The sequence below is a fragment of the Sceloporus occidentalis genome, unplaced genomic scaffold (genome assembly GCF_023333645.1).
Source record: "Sceloporus occidentalis isolate IW3139 unplaced genomic scaffold, rSceOcc1.0.p SCAF_161, whole genome shotgun sequence".
Taxonomy (NCBI): domain Eukaryota; kingdom Metazoa; phylum Chordata; class Lepidosauria; order Squamata; family Phrynosomatidae; genus Sceloporus; species Sceloporus occidentalis.
This window is the reverse complement of record NW_028317141.1, coordinates 1,902,595-1,922,760: the sequence shown is the minus strand read 5'-3', so window position 1 is coordinate 1,922,760 and position 20,166 is coordinate 1,902,595. Positions and strand designations below refer to the sequence as shown.

At 49.7% G+C, this 20,166-nt stretch overlaps 2 protein-coding genes across 2 annotated transcripts; one reads left to right on the top strand and one right to left on the bottom strand.

The window, feature by feature from the left end:
• Positions 1–6,978: 6,978 nt before the first annotated feature.
• LOC149279778 (histone H1.01-like) lies at positions 6,979–7,581 on the top strand. Its single transcript, XM_089500967.1, has one exon. The coding sequence runs from the start codon at positions 6,979–6,981 to the stop codon at positions 7,579–7,581; it is 603 nt and encodes a 200-aa protein (XP_089357093.1).
• Positions 7,582–8,065: 484 nt separating this feature from the next.
• LOC149279777 (histone H3) lies at positions 8,066–8,476 on the bottom strand. The gene has a single exon (XM_089500944.1). The coding sequence runs from the start codon at positions 8,474–8,476 to the stop codon at positions 8,066–8,068; it is 411 nt and encodes a 136-aa protein (XP_089357070.1).
• Between the last annotated feature and the right edge of the window lie 11,690 nt (positions 8,477–20,166).

Sequence of the window (20,166 nt, the reverse complement as noted above, 5' to 3'; positions counted from 1 at the left end):
TGAAAAGGGGGAACATAGTGAGAAGGGGCAGATAAGATGGGGAGAGGGGGTAGTGTGAATGCATATGAGAATGAATGAATAAATGTGTGGATGAATTGTGTGAATGCGTATGACAATTAATGAATTCATGTGTGGATGAATTGCTTGAATGATTTGTGAGACTGCATTAATGAATGTGTTAATGATTTGTGTGAATGAGTAAATGCAAAGATGGTACATGAAGGGTGGGCTTTAACAATAAATAAATAAATAAATATGGGCTGCTCGGGCTTAAATGCCCGGGCCTATTTTTTGTCCCAGTCCGGGCCTGGTGGTGGCAGACTACCTGGGGGGATAAAGGCAGGATTTGGGAGTTAATTTGGTATAACTGATGCCTTTGAGGGGTGAAGATAGTAAATCCAGAGGCCTGGTGCTATTAACCCCTTCATGCCCACACCCTCCACATTGTCACGGCTTGGCAAGTAGTCCTGACCGTGACAAACTTGGTGGCAGCCAGTGGCGGAACTACCGGGGTTGCAGGGGTCACGACTGCGACCAGGCCCTGGAGTTCTGCCAGTCAGGGGGGCCCAAGGGGTGCCGAGTGGTCGTTTTCAGCAACCGCTCGGCGCCCTTCTGTCTCCTCTGCCTCCGCAGGCGCCTGCCTCAGTGCTGCCCCGACTGCAGTGGTGGGAGCGTGAGGCGTCTGTCTCCGGTGCCATGACGTCATATGCCGGCGCTCAGCAGTGAAGCCGTGCACACCGCGGCAAGGCAGCGAGACAGAGGCCTCGCGCTCCCACCAGAGGACTGCACGGTAAGTGACCTACAAAGGGGGGTAGGGAGAGGGTAGATAGTGAGAAGGTGGGGGTAGGAAGAGGGTAGATAGTGAGAAGGTGGGGGTAGGAAGAGGTTAGATAGTGAGAAGGTGGGGGTAGGAAGAGGCTAGATAGTGCGAATGAAGGGTAGGGAGAGGGTAGATAATGAGAAGGTGGGGGTAGGAAGAGGGTAGATAATGAGAAGGGGGTAGGGAGAGGGTAGACAGTGAGAAGGGGGTAGGGAGAGGGTAGATAGTGAGAAGGGAGGGAGAGGGGGTAGATAGCATGAGAAGGGGGTTGATGGTGTGAGAAGGGGGTAGATTGGGTTGGGGGAGGCCCTTAACAGATTCTCGCACTGGGGCCCTGAGGCTTCTAGTTACGCCCCTGGTGCAGCGGTGGGATAACTAAAAGATTTTTCCAGATTTCAGTGTTGCCAAATTTGCTAGTTAATCCGGGCACTAAAAAGAAATTGTTTCTCAATTGTCAAATGCTGAACTCGGTGCATACTTAGTGTTATGAAAATGATTTTCCTAATTTGTGATTTACGTCATAGACAGCAGAATGACAGCAGAATTAATTTAATATAAAGGCTGAACTATTGACCTACTGGTCAATAGTTGTCCTAGGATCCCACCAACAACAACAACAAAGTTGCTATACAAGCTATCCTAGCCTGAGGCGATAACAGCCAGTTCTTGTGTGATTGGTGTTGCTTAGTTACATTTAGGCAGAGGCACATTTTGTTTTATTCACATGTGTGTAGGTATAGGATGTGTTAGTGATTCCGGTGTGCATGGTTACAACCGAAATACTGTGCACCTTTCAACCGAAAAAACTGTTACTAGTTTACAATTGATACGGTTGCTATTTACATAGCAACCTATCAATACTATAGTAAAAAACACCTTAAAAAGAACCATACACCATGTGCTAGAGGAACTTCAATCCAGGGCTTGACGGTGCCTGGATCCAGAGGGCTTCACCTGTTTGTCAGCGCCCTGGGTTATAGACCGGAATCCTTCCCACGTTTCATCAAGTAGTCGTTATGACCAACCGCGTTCCACTTGATATTGTTTTGCTGGGTTTCTTCATCATCTCTATAAGCTGACCAACAACCGAAGCTAAGTATTATTGTTATGTTATTGCAATCTGTTAAGACTGGTGTGTGATTTTAATTCTGCTGATCATTAAAGTATAATTACCATTCACCGCAGTATTTAAGTATTTCTCACCATATGATCGACTGGAATACCTCATATTATATACCATTTGTATATCAAGATACAGAGTGTATATAGATTTAATAAAAATTATTGTTGTTATTAAGGTTCCCTGATAACCTTAATTAAATAATTTAAAGTTAGAATCATTCCACAACCACAACAATTGGCGTAGTCGGCACGATTCACAACAATTGGCGTAGTCGGCAGGATCCACAACAATTGGCGTAGTCGGCAGGATCCACAACAATTGGCGTAGTCGGCAGGATTCACAACAATTGGCGTAGTCGGCAGCAATCTGTGCAACACTTAGTATATTTACACCTCAACAGCCCGCCCCCTTTTCTCTGTTTTTCTTTTTTGCTATCACTTGTTTGGGCCAGTTTGAAATAGAGTACCAAGCGGAGTCCAAGGCAGCACTAGACCATCTTTGCCGTGAGAGATTGATTCCCTGCTGGGGAAAAACTAAAGAGGAGCAAGTACAAGCATTGGTAGACTATGACATACAACAAGCAGCACAAAGTGATACCTGCAGCTGATGTCAGTGACGCTACGAGATCTGGAGATCCCTTGGACTCTTATCTACAAACTGTTTTCAAATACGTGGACCTAAGACTTCATCTCATCCTTAAATATCAGGAGGCTGCAGAGCGCAGGCGGCAAGAGAGCATGAACTAAAACCGGCAGAGTTGGAGAGGTTAAGTGCCTTGCCTATCAGTGTTGGTTTGAAAGACTTTTCTGCACCCAAACCACTTGCAGAGAATTTCCCAACTTTGGACAAAGATGGGGATCTGTATGTTTTCCTGCGCAGTTTTGAAAAGGTTTGCAGGCAGTACCATTACCAAAGGACCAGTGGGCAAAGTACCTCACCCCTGGTCTCAGAGGGCCTGCACTGGAAGCATTTGCAGAGCTACCAGCAGAATTTGACCAGGACTGTGAGGCAATTAAGACTGCACTGCAGAAACGGTACAACCTTACTCCTGAGGTGTACCGAAAGAAATTCCGGACTTTGCAGAAGCGTTCCACCGAGAGCTACACTGCACTTGTTGGTATTACTAAGGGAGCATCCACCTGGAAGACCACTGCACCACAGCTCCCCATAACCAAGCCTACTGTAGCATCTTCTGCGTTAGCTTCTACCTCAGGGAGAGGGGGAGCTAGTGCCATTTCTACGCATTGGGGATAGTTGCAGGTGGTTTATTTGTAAAAAAGTGGGGCACATTAGTGCTACTTGCCCGGAGAAAAGAAAGCCTACACCATCCACAGGAGCGGATCACCCCTCAGGATCACTGTCACGGAGCTGGCTAGTCCGACCGACTACCTCCGCTGTCTTGTGCTCCCTTAGCCTGGGACACCACACTTTCCCCGGTTCCCCAGTCACTAGCCGAAACTCAGTGTAGGGTAAAACCAAAAACGAAGACTGATATATGTTGGACACACAGGGCTGGATATATCCAGCAAAACACACATTTACATAAAACAAGATATTGGGACACAAACCGCCCCCTTAATCTGCCTCCCAGAGACAACAGGGGCAGTAACGAGATTAACAATACAATAGGGGGGAGACTGATTTATACAACATTAAACTGAAAGAATGGTGGTCACTCCCTGGTGGCAGATCCTGGCTGTCTGCTGGAGATAATCCCCTCAACCAGTGATGAGATGATACTGCTGGGGGTAGCCACAGAAGCCTTTACAAACCCAGGGCCCATAGTCAATAGGGAGGAGGCTGGCAGTCAGGCTTCTCCAGTGGTCCCAGTGATGGAGGCTTCCGTCACAATCACCATCTTCGGTGTTGTTCGTCTCCAGCACTGAGAACACCCCCAATGTGAATATGCAACCTGTCACTGTGGGAAACAAGGTAACTGTGGGGCTCAGCGACAAGGCGGCAGAAGTGACTCTTGTGCGTCCAGAGCTAGTGAGCTCCGAGGACTTTATCCATGGCAAGACCTTATCAGTGAGATGAATTGGGGGAGTAGGTCCTGCAGTGCCAATAGCACGAGTATTTTTGGATTGGGGAGCAGGGAAGGATGTAAGAGATGTGGGGGTATCGAATAACATTCCTACTAATTTGTTACTGGGTACTGATTTGGGTAGGCTGTTATCAAAGCATATGCCTGAGGATGATACTTGTAATTTATCCAAGTCTACTAGGGGCCCTACTATAGAAAAGGCAGTGTGTAACAATGTACCAAGGCAGCCTCAGGGGGAGAGTGGGCAGAAAGGTTGTGCATGTCCGTCTGTGCCAGAATCCAGGATGTCTGAGGTGCCGTGCGAGAAGGTGGAGGTTTCGCATCACTGGGAGGGAGGGCAGAGTGAATCTGTGCCAGAGCCAGGGATGTTTGAGGTGCTGTGTGAAGGGCAGAGGGTGAGTGAGTGTTCCTCTGTTTCAGGATTAGTCGGTTCCCAGGGTCCTGTATGTATGCCTCCTTGGAGTGGAACAGGTGGAGTGACAGAGGTTTCAACCATAGCTGTGGTAACCTGGCAGCAGTCTTCCCAGAATAAGGGGCAAGGGCTGACTCGGCCTGTGGACTCAGAGCATGTGTCCGCAGGGGAGCACACTGATGGTGAGACCAGGGGATCTGGCAACATGTTACCCTCCCCTCCAGCAGCTCAGGGGCAGGAATCTATTGCAGAGTACTTTGTTGATGCTGAGACTCAGGCACAGAGCCCCGAATTCCAGCAGACCCAGCAGACAGATCCCACGTTAGAAATACTCAGGGAACTGGCCTATGCCACTGTAGAAAAGGAGTGTCTTGTTATCGTTTGGGCCTTGCAAAAACTACAACCGTACCTACATGGGCACCAATTTACTGTGATTACTGATCGCAACCCCCTACACTGGTTACACAGGGTGGCTGGGACAAATAGGAAACTTCTCCGAAGGAGCCTAGTTCTCCAGCAATATGAGTTTGCCATACAGGACAAAAAGGGGAGTACGCATGGCAACGCCGATGGTCTGTTAGGCCAAGGGGAGGATCCCACCTAATACGCTAGGTAGAGGCATGTGAGCCTCCTCCCACTGTGACCGGTCATGCCGCTTTTTGGACCGGATATTCCTGGACCCTGAGCGCCGCCCGGGCACCCCCGAGATCGTCGCCACTCCCTCGGGATCACCCCAAAAATGACGGCTGAAAGCTGTATGGACATTGTGGGGCTCGGTGGCCTACGTGTGGCGCCGGACTGTCTGGGCAGGGTGGGGTTATGTGGACATGGTTTATGGCCTTTTTCCTGTGTTGGACTGTATATAAGCCTGTGTGTTTCCCAAATAAAGATTACCTGTTTTACCTCACTACGATTCCTGTCTTGTTATTGAGGTAAGCCTTGGCGCTGCCCTTATCAGGGCGGTAGAGCGCTGTATTGCTATACTTCCGTATACTACAGCACCGCCGAGGTTCCTGAAAAGCTGTGTCCTCTGCTATGATCACGTATTGTGCTTTTCAGGACAATAGCCCCACTGTGTAGTTTAGCTTCGGCTAGCCACAGTGGTAAGGCCCCTTCTCTCTGCAACGCTGGTTCTGTCTGGTGCTGAAGGGGTTAATCACTGGTGTCCCGGTGGCCGTGGGGCGGAGGAAGCAACGTTCGTCGGGCGTACCCAGCCTGGGTACAGGTCGGTCCCGTCACATTGGTGGTAGCAGTGGGATGCTTCCTCAGTACCGAGACAGCCCAACCACTACCGGGACTAACATGCTTGGGGAGGGAGATGTGACGTCCCCGGCACGGAAAGAGTGTGTTGTCCCAGGCTAAGGGAGCACAAGTCAGCGGAGGTAATCGATCGGACTAGCCAGATCCGTGACACATATGCATCTACTTTTTCATTTCCTACTTCTTTACAAATCTTGCTTTTTCCTAATCTTTCTTCTTTTTGCCTTATGGTTCTTTTTGTTTCAGATTTGCATGTTCTTATCTATTCTTTATGATTCTCTTTTTCCTTTTGATTCTTTTTCCTTGCTCTTTCCTATTCTTTCTTTTTTCCCCTTATGATTCAATCAACCAACCCAAAAAACCACACAAACACACACACACACACACACAAACAATTCACAAGGATCTTCCTGTTATTGTCCCTTTCTAGTTCTATACACACGCACTCACATTAAAGAAATAGTATATACATCATTAATACACAGTGGTGCATGCACACAAACACATTCTCACGCATAACCCTTTCCTCACTGACGTATGCTCACGCGCTAATACACACAAACACACTCTCGCACATAAAACGTCCTGATAAGACAAAACCTAATCTTAATAATTACTTTTATTATTTTGAATAATAAATAAATAATATAATACGTTAATAATAAATAACCCCTAAGTAAACTCCTGTCAACTACGAGTCCTAAGACCGGCAGGCAGCCAGACACTAGCAGTAGAAATACAATTTATTTTAAATTATTTAATTGATTATTATGATTTAAAAATATTCATAATTTTTAATGTTATTCTTTAATGTATAAATATTAGGCTATTCTTAATATAATAATTAATAATAATGATTGGGTTATATAAATTTATAGATTAAGTTTAAGGGTAAATTAATCTTTAATAAGTGATATTAAATAATTTATTTTATTAATTATCTGTATTCATTATTTTATTTATTTATTATTTCACACCTCTTGGGTGCTGTTCCCTGGCAGTTTTTGATTTTTTTCGGGGGGTGGGGGCTGCTTGGTGTAGGAAATTCAACTGCTTTGAATTAGAAGTGTGATGAGACGTTTACGCGCAAACGGTATATTTACCTTTCAACCCCTCCCCCCTTCCCCTGAATGCAAATCCAGCGATGCCCCTGCAGCATGGGGAGGTTTCAGAAACGGCGTCCAATCATAGACTCGCAGGCTATCGCTCATGAACCAATGAATGTGCGGCAGCTCATCTATAAAAGCCAAACTTCTGGCGGTTTAACCCCGTGTTTACGTGCGATTGCAAGTCTTCCGTGGCGCGATCCAAGCATTCAGATGGCCGAGACAGCTCCTTCCCCGGCGCCTCCGCCGGCAGAAACCTCTGCCAAGAAGAAACAGCCGAAGAAGCCGGCAGCTGCAAAAAGCCGTCCTGTGAAGTCCGGTCCCAGTGTCTCCGAACTGATTGTGAAAGCGGTCTCTGCGTCCAAGGAGCGCAGCGGAGTGTCTCTCGCAGCTCTTAAAAAAGCACTCGCTGCTGGCGGCTACGACGTAGAAAAGAATAACAGCCGCCTGAAGCTCGCTCTCAAGGGTCTGGTGTCTAAAGAGACCCTGATCCAGCTGAAAGGCAGCGGTGCCTCTGGCTCTTTCAAGCTGAACAAGAAGCAGCCGGAGAGCAGAGAGAAGACATCAAAGAAGAAGGAAACTCCCGTAAAGCCTAAAAAAGTAGCCCCTAAGAAGTCGCCCAAGAAAGCCCCTGCAGGAGTGAAGAAAAGCCCGAAAAAGATCAAGAAACCGTCGGCCGCTGCCAAGAGTCCCAAGAAGCCTAAGGTTGTTAAGGCGAAGAAAGCTGGCAAAAGCCCAGCTAAGAAGGTCGCAAAGCCCAAGGCAGTCAAAAGCCCCGCAAAGCCCAAGGCTAAAAAGGCAGCCCCGAAAAAATGAGGAGGGGGGCATGGGTTTTGGAGCGCTTCTGGTGTGTGCTTTCCCACTTAATTCTTTACAAAAGGTTCTTTTCAGAACCATCATATCCTCCGAAAATGAAAAAAAAAAAAGCGTTTAATCACCCGGCCGCGGCTATGTGGGCCTCCCGCTGAAAGTCTAGCCCCATACTTGTGTGTTAAGCGTGGATTGACATATTCGGCCAGCGGTCTCGCTCGGAGCTCTGTCCGTAACAGAATAGAGATAAGGGGCGGGCTTAAAGGTTGTGCTTTGCCGTTACTCGTTATGCCCAGCCGTGGACTCGGCCGCTCAACGGCTCGTTCGGTAGTGGGATAATTGTGTGAGATGTTTCAAGCTTGGGCGCGAACAGGGTTAATTTCGTGCATGCGAAGGGAAACATAAGCTCGTTTGAGTGACAATGTGGTGGCTCTTAAAAGAGCCTTTGTGGGGGCTGTGGGGAGATCGCGTTCGCCCACACTGCGTTTACTTAGGCACGTTCACCTCTGATCCTGCGAGCCAGCTGAATGTCTTTTGGCATGATAGTAACCCGCTTAGCGTGAATAGCGCACAAGTTGGTGTCTTCGAAAAGCCCCACCAGGTATGCCTCGCTGGCTTCCTGGAGAGCCATGACAGCAGAACTCTGGAAACGTAGATCGGTTTTGAAGTCTTGAGCAATCTCACGGACCAGCCGCTGGAAAGGCAGCTTTCGGATAAGCAACTCCGTAGACTTCTGGTAACGACGGATTTCCCTAAGAGCTACGGTGCCCGGGCGGTAGCGATGTGGCTTCTTCACGCCCCCGGTAGCTGGAGCGCTTTTCCTCGCAGCTTTGGTTGCCAGTTGCTTCCGAGGAGCCTTTCCTCCGGTGGATTTACGGGCTGTCTGCTTAGTGCGAGCCATACTAATGCGTGCGGAGACGATTCACCGACGGATACAACCTAACTGTAACGATTCTGTGGCCAACTCAACCCCTTTATAGAGTAGCGGTAAATGTGATTGGATACGCTTAATCACGCCCCTCTTTTTCATAGGCTAGGACGATGGTTTGAAAAAGCCAGCCTTTGATCAAGAGACTTCGGTGTGGAGCGTTATCTTTTTTAAATTTATTTAAATTAAATGCTCGAATCGGTCATTTATTCGTGAGCTGCGGTTCTTTTTTTATTTATTTCTTCTCCTCTCTTTTGTTCAGCCTCCTACCTAGTGAAACTGTGTACTGGCTGACCGTTAACAGCGATACGGCGACAGCTAAAAGCCCGCCTTTATCTTGGCCGCCGTTCGGCGTTTAGTTACAGCGATATGCTGCCACCTAGTGGTAAATGAGGGATCGTCGAAAGCGATCACGTGGAGGTGAGGGAGGCAGAAGCTTAAGGTACTTGATGCAGTAGAGAGGTTTGATTAATAAAGGCTAGGCATCTTTGAAAGCAGATGCGGGCTTGGTGTAGGGAGTGGCGCAAAGGAGGTTGGTTTGAATTGTTCATATCCGGTTTCCTTTGATATTCCTAAATAGCCAATCGGTGTCTGAGGCACGCTTGGAAGCTTCTCCAGCCAACCAACGTGAAGCATATATTCACATAGCAACGCCCCCTTGAGGCATCATGGTGCGGTTCCCTATCAAGTACGTATAAAAGAAAGCGGGCTGGCCGTCAGCGAGTATTGTGCTGTGAAACTCGCGAAGTAAGCGTGATTATGTCTGGCCGTGGCAAAGGAGGTAAGGGACTCGGGAAAGGTGGCGCAAAGAGGCACAGGAAGGTGCTTCGGGATAACATCCAGGGTATCACCAAGCCTGCTATCCGCCGTTTGGCTCGCAGAGGAGGTGTAAAGCGTATCTCTGGGCTGATCTATGAGGAGACTCGTGGTGTGCTCAAAGTGTTTTTGGAGAACGTGATTCGTGACGCAGTCACTTATACTGAGCATGCCAAGAGGAAAACCGTTACCGCTATGGACGTGGTGTATGCCTTGAAACGCCAAGGCCGTACTCTGTACGGTTTCGGAGGTTAAGCTTGTTGACTCGTGACCCTGAAACACCCAACGGCTCTTTTCAGAGCCACCCACACCCTCTCTTAGGCTATGATCATGTTGTCCCTGTGTCTGCCCGTGCTTTTCTATGCACACCTTGAAATAACCAGCTGAACAGTGGCTGGGTCTGGCTATAGATTGAGCTACTGGCAGGATCGGAGTGCTGGGAGTTGGTCCCGTTTGCAGAACACGTGCTGGGATCGGCAGCTGGTGTCCACCAAAGGCTTGCGCGGGGCTCGCTTGAATGGGGGCCGGGACGGCCCAGGTTTAATAGGTGCTGTCTGTGGTAGTTATCTGTATTCTGTATGTCCCGGTATGTGGGTGAATTTTATTATGTTTTTGTCGTCCCCTCATGTGTTATCCTGTCCGTGTGCCACATGTCCTGCCCACGACACTACCGAGTTATGTATTATTGGGGAAAGCCCGTATACTACAGCGCCACCGAGGTTCCTGAAGAGCTGTGTCCTCTGCCAGGATCACGCATTGTCCTTTTCAGGACAACAGACCCACGATGTAGCTCAGCTTCGGCTAGCCACAGTGGTAAAGCAGCCCCTTCTCTCTGCAACGCTGGTTGTCTGGCGGTGAAGGGGTTAATCTCCGGCGTCCCAGCAGGAGAAATCTGCGATTAGCTGGAATACCCAGTCAGAGTACAGGTCGGTGGCGTCACAGGTGGTGTCTGTTGATGCCCTCCGGCTCAGGGTAAACATCAGGTGGTGGTGGAGTATGTTGTCTCTGAGGGGACGGTGGTGTTTCTTGGCGCCCTTCATTCCAGGGCCAACATCATTTGGTGGTGGAGTATGTTGTCCCTGGGGCGACGGTGGTGTCTATTGACACCCTCCGGCCCACGGTCAACATCATGTGGGGGTGGAGTATGTTGTCCCTGAGGCGACAGTGGTGTCTGTTGACACCCTCCGGCCCAGGGCCATCATCAGGTGGTGTGAAGTATGTTGCGACAGTGGTGTCTGTTGGTGTCCTCTGGCCCAGGGTCAACATCAGGTGGTGGTGGAGGTTTTCGCAGTTACTCCCGTACCCTTTCTTGGAGATCGGTGCTTCCACAAAAGGAAAGACTACCTGCCTCACGCATGTTGCTTTGGGAGGTAATAATGTGAATGTTAAGGCTAAATATACTTACAAACTCTGAGAGATAATGAGGGGAAGGCAGGTGGCAGCAGACTGAGGGGCAGGGACAGGCAGGTGTCAGCAGACTAGGAGGCAGAATCTGGCAGGTATAAGCAGACAAAGGAACAAACGGAGAAAGGCAGGCAGCAACTGACTGCAAGGAGTGGGGTTAAGCAGGTGGCAGTGCACTAAGAAGAGAAATAGACAGGCTGCCCACTACTAGAAGGTGAACAGGCAGGAATAAGCAGGCAGCAAAATAGGGGTGGACCAGGCACAAAGGAAGAGGCTGCCAACACACAAGTCAGTAAACAGGCAGTCTGTTTCAGAGTAATGGGGTTAAACAGGCAGGCGACAGTAGAATGGGTAAGAGAACTGGGTGGAAAAAAGCGGGCAGCAGCAGACTGCTATGTAGGAGAGGCAGAAGGTAGCAGCAGAAGCTGGGTAGAAGGGGAGCAGACTGCAATTGTGAAGGGGAACAAGCAGGCAGCATCAGACTGGAAAGGGTACAAAAAAGTGACACTTGACCGAGAGAGGTACAGCCTGGAGGCAACAGTCTGGAGGGGGATTAGGCATTCTGTAGCAGGCTAGGAAGAGAACAGACAGTTGGCATCAGGCTGGGAGAGCTAGAGAAGAGTGGCATTAGACTGAGGAGGAACACAGCCAGGCAGCAACATACAGGGGGTGTTAGGCAGGCAGTAGCATACTGGGAAAGGGGAACAGACAGGTGTAATCAGACTGGGAAGGGTAGAGGGAAGTGGCATTAGACTGAAAAAGGTAAAGCCAGACAGCAGACAGAAGGTGAATAGGTAGATAACTGCCAATGGGTTATTTAGGCAGGTGGCAAAAGATTGTGGGAAGTAACAGACAGGTGGCAGCAGAGTGTGTGGATAATTGGCAGCAGGCTGGAATAACTGGCAGGTAACCGACTGGCAGTACACTGTAGGGAAATGGGCAAGCAGCAGATTGGAAAGGAGAACAAGTAGCGTTAGAAGCACAAAGGTGAGAGCGGGGAGGAAGCATGTAGTAGCAGGCTAGAGTGACAGACAGGGGGTAGCAGGTGAAAGTAGGCTTAAGGGGCAACAGGTGGGCAGCAGCAGACTAGGAAGGAGAACAGACAAGTGGCAGTAGATCGGGGAAGTATAGGCATGAGAAAGCAAACTGGGTGTAACACGCAGGTAGCGAATTGGGAGACAGATGACAGAAAACTAGAAGGGGAAAAGGCAGCCAATAAACTGGGGGCAGGCACCAACTTATCAGGGAAACTTGGAGGCAGCAGAATAAAGGTCTGAACAGTGGACTGCAGAATGGTAGAGGTAATAGGCAATCATCAGACTGGATAGAAGAAAAGGCAGATAGCAGCAGAGGGTAAGCCAACATGTAGGTGGCATCAGTATGTGGAGGGAGAGGCCGGATTAGATTGGGTGAGGAACAGGCAAGCAACAGCCTCTGAGGGAACACACAGGCCCCAGCAGAATGGGGGAGATAGGCAGGCGGCAATTGACCAAGGGGACACCGAACTAGAGGGCAAAAGGTATGTGGTAGGTTACTAGAGGGGGAATTGAGTGAATAGGTAGACAACAACTAGGAAATTGTAGGCAGCCAGCAGATTGGAAGGGGGTGCAGGGAGGAATAGGCAGGCAACAATCATGGGATGTGTAGCCAGTCAGCAATAGCGCAAGAGGGGAAGTAGGCAGGCAGAAGTTAACTGAATAATAGGCAGCAAAATGGAGGGGGACATCTAGGGGGAATAATAAATAATTACGAGGAGCAGATGGGGAGGGAAAAGCAGACAGCACAGTGGAGGGGAGGGCTGCTGGCTGGGTGTGGGGCACAGTCATAAAGCAAAAGTATTGGAGGGGAAAATAAGGTTAAAACTGTACGCTGAAAACTGAGGGAATAGAGGTAGGCAAACCCAGGCAGGCAGCTTGAGATGGAAAAGGTATGGGGAAGTGGTATTAGACTAAGGAAGGTACAGCCAGGCAGCAACAGACTGGGTGGAGGTGGTAAGATGCAGCAGTTTTTTGCAACCGGCAGGCAGCAGACTAGGAGGGGAAAATGAAGGTGGGAATAGGAAGACAGCAAACGGGAGGGAGAGGCAAGCAGCAACATACTGGAGGGGGAACAGTCAGATAGCAAAATAATAAGGGGAAAATGAGCGCGGGAACATGTATGCGGCAAACTGTGTGAGGCACGCAGCAGATGGTGCGTCATATGTTGAAAAGAATAGGCAGGCAGCAGACTGGGGGCAGGCAGGCAGTAGCAGATTGAGGGAAACATGAAGGAAGGAATAGGCAGGCGAGGGAACAAGCAAGCATCAGAGTGAACTTGAGAGAACAGGCAGCAGCAGATGACGGGATGTGCACAGGGGGGGGGGGGTGAAGCGGCAGTGGGCAACAGACTGGCCGGATAGGAGGGTGGTAACATACTAGGGTGAGCTAAGTAGATGGTGATAGACCAAGGGGTTGATAGACAGGGGGCAGCATGCTAGAGGGCAACATGCATTTGGTTGGTTACTAGGGCAGAACAGGGATGCGGCAGAAGACTGGACACAGCAGACAAGGGACAGGCAGTCATCAGACTGGGGGCATGCAGTAAAGAATAGGATGGCAGTGGACTGAGAGGGATCATGCAGGAATAAATAGTAAGGCAGCAAAGTAGGGACAGGTAGTTAGCCATAAATCAAGGAGGAGATAGGCAGGCAAAACCAAACTGAAGAGGTACAAGCAGACAGCATTAGACTGGGTACGGGAAAGTGGCATTAGACCGAGGGAGGTACAGCCAGTCAGCAACAAGAGGGAATAGGAGGGAAAAAGAAAGGCGGGAATATGGTGGGAGCAGGCAGGTGGCAGACTGGGAAAAATATGCAGAAATTAATAACCATGCAGACAGAGTGAAACAGACAAGCAGTGGCAGGACACTGGGAGAGGAACTCACAGGCGACAGAAGAAGGGGACGCAGGTAGGTGAGTCAGGTGACAACAGACAGCGGGACAAGCAGGAAAAGCAACAGAAAGGTAGTGAACAGGCAGCATTAGCAACAGAACAGTGGGCACATACAGGAGGCAACAGACTGGGGGAGGCTGCAAAGGGGTAGCAGCAGATAGATGGAAACCAGGCAGCTGATATTTGACTTTGGTAAGGAAAACTGTCAGAAAGTAGGCGAGAAGCAGAGTGGGGGGAACAGGTAGTTAGTGGAGTGGGAAGGAGGAACAGAAAGGTGTCAGCAGATTAGCAGGGGAACAGGAAGGGGCGAATAGGTAGGCAACAAACCTGGAAGGGATCGCGATTTTTAACCCTGTGCAGGATTACACTTACTAAGCCATAGAAACACCTAATAATGGTCCAAATTACATGTTTTAAATGCAGCTCCATGTTACTTACGACACTACGCTTATAGGCAGGGGGTACCATACTAGAGGGCAGAAGGCATGTGATAGCTTACTAGGTGGGAACAGTCTTGCTGCAGAGATCTGGGGGAATAGGCAGGAAGAAGACTGGGAAGTGGTAGGAAGCCAGCAGATTGAGGGGGACTCGTAAGAAGAAATAGACAGGCAGCAGAATGAGGGGAAACATGCAGAAATGAACAGGCAGACAGCAAATGGGACGAGGCAGGCAGAAGCAAGCTGGGGAGGAATAGGCAGGCAGCAAAATTGGGGTGGGGTGATTGTTGGAAAGTAAAAGGCACGCAGCAGAATGAGGAGGGGTAAGTGGCACCAGGCTGTGGCAAATGTCCAACAATAGACTAGGAAGGAAACAACAGGCAGCAGAGACCTTTACTCTGCTGCCTGCTCCTCGTCTGGGGAGAGAAAGGAATAGGCAGACGGGGAGCAGGCAGCAGAGAAAAGGTGAGAGAATAAGCAAGCAGTAGAGTGAAGAGGAGGGATAAGAGGTAGGCGGCAGCACAAAGTGTAGGAGTGCATTAAGGCGGGGAGGGGAGCAGGCAAGCAGTAGCAAATTGTGAAAGGAAATAGACAGGTTGCATCAGACTGGGAAGGGTAGTGGAAGTAAAGACAGGAAGCAGCAGACTGGTCTAGTGACAGGCAGGCAGCAAACACGAGTGGTTGAATAGGCAGGTGGCTAAAGACTGTGAAAGTAAGAGGCCGGGGCAACTGGAAGGAAGAGTGAAAATGAGAGAATAAGCAAGCAGCAGAGTTAAGAGGAAGGAAAGAGAAAGATGGCAGCACAGAGTGTAGGAGTGCATTTAGGCAGCAAAAGACAAGGGTAACAGGCAGTCAGCAACAGACAGGGGAGGGGGGAAAGGTGGCGAAAGATTGTGGGAAGTAACCGGCAGCCAGCAGCAGTTGGTTATAAGTGGAAGCAGGCTGGGTGAACTGACAGGCAGTAGAATAGGATGGGAAAGGAAGATGGGAGTAGTCAGGCAACAAATTGGGTGGGGTAGACAGCTGATTGGGAAGACTATGCAAAATGGAATAGAGAGGCAGCAGACAGATGGGTGAAACAGACAGGCAGCAACATGAGACTGGAGACGAATTGGCAGGGGGTAGCAGATAAGAAAATAGGTGGGGGAGAATGTAGATGACAACAGAGTAGGGAAACAGGCAGTTAGTAGATCAAGGACATTATAGATGGGGGCAGCATACTAGAGGGCAACAGGCATGTGGTAGCTTACCAGGGGGTAACAGGCATTTGGAAGAAGACCAGGGGAATAAGAAGACAGCCATCAGATTGGGGGGGGGGGTGAAGGAACGAATAGGCAGGCAGCAGTCTGAGGGAGATGGGGAAGAGACAGATACCAACAAAATAGGAAGGGAGAAGGAAGGTGGGGATGTGTGGACCAGACAGAAAAGGCAGGTAGTAGATGGAAGGAAGAAGCAGTCTTCAGCAGACTGGAGTGGAGATAAGGCAGGAAGCAGGGGGCAGGCAGCAATAGACCAAGAAGGGGTGTAGGCAAAAGGAGACTGGAGAAGAATATTTTTTCAATTTTCTTCTTTATAGAGTGTATACTGTATTGTAACTCTTGCTGCAGGGTTTAATTTACTCTGCTTCTTAATTCATTTGTTTTTAGAAAACTTGGGTGGGCAGAAAGCAGATTAGCAGGGGAATTGGCAGGCAGTAGAACAGGGGCAAAACAGGCAGAGGACATCATACTGGTAGAGCGAAGAGGCAAGCATCACACTGGGTAGCACAACAGGCAGGAGACAGCAGGTGGCCGAGGTCGGGGCAGGCAGCACAGGTTCAGAATCAATAACAAAGCCGAGGTCGGGGCAGGCAGTGTAGGAGCGAAGGTCAGGAACAATAGCTGAGGTCTGGTACACGGAAATCAGGTAGCGAAGGTACAGGAGTACAAACGAACAAACACACACCCCGAGTAATACAGACTCTTTGCACGGGCACTAAGCACTGGGCAAAGAGGGTTTATATGGACTAGAGGCGGGGAAAACATCCAATGGATGGGCGATGACGTCATCGCGACTGGCGCCCGAGAATGGCGCCGTCGCGATGGCAACATCGCCAACAACAAGCTCTGCCTGTGTTACCTCCGCGCGCGGCGTGGAGGGGCCACACAGGCAGAAGCGGTAGCAGACGAGCGCCGCGAGTAGCTTGACCCGAGCCGTGACTGGGCGTGGCCTGCCGCTGCGCACGCCCCTCCGTGCACGTGGCACGCGCACGACCACAAGGAGAGGACGCGCGAGCGGCACCTCGGGAGGTCCGCCCATCCCAGACGGGACGGCGCGGGAGCCCGACCGGACAGGTAAGTGTAACAACCGTAGTGTGAGGGGGAGGGCAAGTGGCAGCAAACTGGAAAGAACTGACAGAGTATTTGGGAAAATATATGCGGTAACAGACTGGGAGTAATAGGAAGCAGGTGGCAGCAGCAGCAGCATTAGGGGGAAAAAGGCAGCAGGGAAAAAGGAAGGAGGGAATATGTATGCAAGAAACGGGGGTAGCAGGCAGCAGACTGGGGGAAAGATGCATGGAAGAATAGCCAGGTAGGCAGGGGGCAATAGACCAAGGGGGTGATTGGCAGGGGGCAGCAAACAAAATGAAGGCATGTGATAGCTTACTAGGTGGGAACAGGCATGCTGCAGATAACTGGAGGAATAAACAGACAGAAGACTGAGAAGTGACAGGAAGCTAGCAGATTGAGGGGGGCTTGTAAGAAGGAATAGACAGGCAGCAGAATGAGGGGAAACATGTAGGAATGAATAGGTAGACAGCAAATGGGGTGAGGCAGGCAGAAGCAGACTGGGGAGAAATATTCAGGCAGAGATTTTGGGGGGAGGGTTGAGAAGTCTCCATTGGTAGGCAGGCAGAAAAGAACAGGTCTAAGTGACATTAGACTGAGAAAGGTACAGCCAGACATTGGCAGACTGGGTGTTAAGGGAGGCACTAGAATACTGGGAAGAGGAACAGGCAGGGGGCATCAGACTGAGAAAGGTAGAGGAAAGCAGTATTAGACTGAGGGAGGTAAAACCAGGCAACAGACTAGAGTGGTTGAATATGCAGGAAATAGCCAAGGGTTTATTGATCAAAAAGGTGGCAAAAGATTGTGGCAACTGTCAAACAACAGACTAAGAGGGGAAATGGAAGGTGGGGATAGGCAGAGAGCAAAATGGGGGGCATCTGGGCAAAGGAAGGAATAGGCAGATGGGGAGGGAACAAGCAGGCAGTAGAGAGAAGAGCAGAGGGAAGAGGTAGACGGCAGAACAAAGTGTAGGAGTCCATTTAGGCAGCAACAGACTAGGGGAACAGGCAGTCAGCAGCATACTGAGGGGTAGGCAGGAAGCTGAAGACTGGGTAGGGGAGTGGGCAAGCAATAGCAAACTAGGCTGGCAGCATCGGACTGGAATGGTCAAGGAATTAAGCATTAGACTGAGGGAAAGCAGCAGACTAGGAGTGGAAAAGGAAGGCTGGAATAGGCAGGAAGCAAACTGGGGGGGGGCAGGAAGGCAACATCAGAATGGGAGGTGAACAGGTGATAGTAGATGGGATGAACAGTGAAGAGGCAACAAACAGGAGGAAAGGCAGGCAGCAGTAGATCAAGGACATAATAGGCAGGGCAGGGTAAACATGCATGTGGTAGATTACTAGGGGGGAAGAGGCATGTAGGAGAACACTGGTGGAATAATCAGGCAGCCAGCAGATTGGGGTAAACATGTATAAAGAAATAGGCAGGCATTAAACTAAGTGGGAACATGCAGGAATGTTTAGGCTGGGAGGAAACAGAGCAGGGGTAAGACCATGGAAGACTAAGCTGGCAGAAGCAGACCGAGGAGGATAGGAGAATAGGAAGGCAGAAAACTAGGGGGTTAGGACAAGGCCCCATCTTCGGGGTGGGGAAGCAGAAAAAAATAGGCAGGCATCAGACTGACTAGGCAGGTGGCAGTCGATGGGAAGTGAAAGGGCAGGCCAGATCAGACTGTGGAGGGACAGGCAGAATTAAATTGGGTTGGGAACAGGCAAGCAAACTGGGGGAGGGGACAGGCAGGGGGCAGTAGACTGAGCGTGTGGGAAGTTGACAGCAGACTAACGGCGAGCAGGTATATGGGACCAGAATGACACAGGGGGAATGAAGGATGCAGCAGACTCAATGGGGAATAGGCAGTCAAGCAGACTAGGTAGGAGAACAGGCAGGGACAGCAGACAGGGGAAATGGCTGTTCCCCCCAGTCTACTGTCATTTATTTTTTCTTACAATCAGTCAGCAATAGACCAAGGGGGGAATAAGAAGGCAGCATCAGATTGAGAACAGGTACAGGAAAGTAGGCAGTAGCAGATAGGAGGATAAGAGGCATTTCTTAGCTTACTAAGGAGGAACAGGCAAGAGGCAGAAGACTGGTGGAATAAGTAGGCAGCATACAGAGTGTACATGCAGGCAGTAGAAAACTGGGAGGGGAAGGAAGAGGCAGGAGGGCAGTGAGGAAGCAACAGACGGAGGAGAAACAAATGAATTTAACCTTTGAAGGGTCTTGTGTAAGCAGCATTTTGCGGGGATCACATTATTCACACAATACCATCTGCACAGGGCGGAGATACTTTAGTTATTAACGTCTGATAGTGAAGTGATCGAGCAGCAAATAAAGGGAGTTTATTGGAATACAGCTTATTACTGTATATGCTGCTGGGGGGGGGGGTTATCTTAATGTATATAGCGCGGGGGGTTATATTACAGCACTAGGGGGTGGAAATCTGCACAGCCCCCAAATCTCCAGGTGTCCAAATCAGGGTCCCTTTGTTAGGAGTAAGGAGGGGCAGGATAGGACCATGACGTGGGCAGACTGGAAGATGTGAATGCCCTGTGAGTGTCGTGGCTGTTGGGAGCTATGACTCTGAGAACTGATCCTATGAGTGCTGGAACACAGAGTCGCGTGTTACTCCTGGACATGTTGCCATTTCCGCTTTATGTTCCAGGTTACAGTGTTGGTAACTACTGCAATAATTCAGGGGGTATTACAAACGCAACATGTTCTAAAAATGTTTGGTCCCTTCCGTGCCAGTACTTACCCTCTTTCCCTGCTGGGGTGAAGGGGGCTTGTTGAGCAGAAAGATCTGCGCCTTTGCTGCTCTCAGCGCTTCTGCGCATCATTATCTCTGCTGGTTGGCGAGTCCCCGCAGAAACCTCCTAGCTCTGGCTCTCTGCCCGGCACAGTCTCCCTTCCAGTAATAACCCTGATTTGGGGCAGATATATAACTCTACATATACAACAGTCGCTAAGATGCTTCTGATGCCCTGGAAGCCTGTTGGAGTTCAGGCCCCTGAGTGCATCACGTGAAGCAGCGTACGACATAATCGTGTAAATATTAACACATAATGTATAAAAAAATAAAAGTATAAATTATCAGTGGATGCGAATGTTATCACGTAAACCGTGTATTGTTACTAAAAAAGCGAAATGCGTAATTATTCGGCTTCCCGCGGCGCATCTGATGGCAGCTCAGGCCGGTACCAGAACCTTTGTGTCCGGAGTCCGGCAGGAAAACGCGACATCAGCTTCAGCGAGCGGCGGATTTACTGCAGGGAAATCACACGGGGAACGGACTAAGAGACGCCCTGCAAGACTTTCCTGCTCCGAGTAACAAAATCCTACTCGCCGTATTAATGCCTCCCACGCCCGGAACGGATGTGGAAAGGCACCTCGAGCCGCGACCCAACAGATCAACAGGAGGATAAAATTGGGCCGTTTTCAATAAAATAAAAAAGCTGTAATGTTTGGATTTAGTGCAATAAAAGAGGCTAATGAGGTTTATACCCAGCCAGGGCCGGTCTGGTGTTGATCGCATGGTGCTGGCACTTTAAGGCCAGCGGCCGCCTGATGTTCACATAGCAGCAGCACCTGATCTGTCACTGGAGCAGCAGATCGGGAGTGTGAGGGGCCGATGGTCATTAAAACCCGGCTTTCCCACCGGTCCGATCTGATGGTGGAGCAGTTTGGGGGTTCCTGCTGGATTTAAACAAATTAATTGCATGAGAAGTAGAAGTCTATCCCCCTGTTCT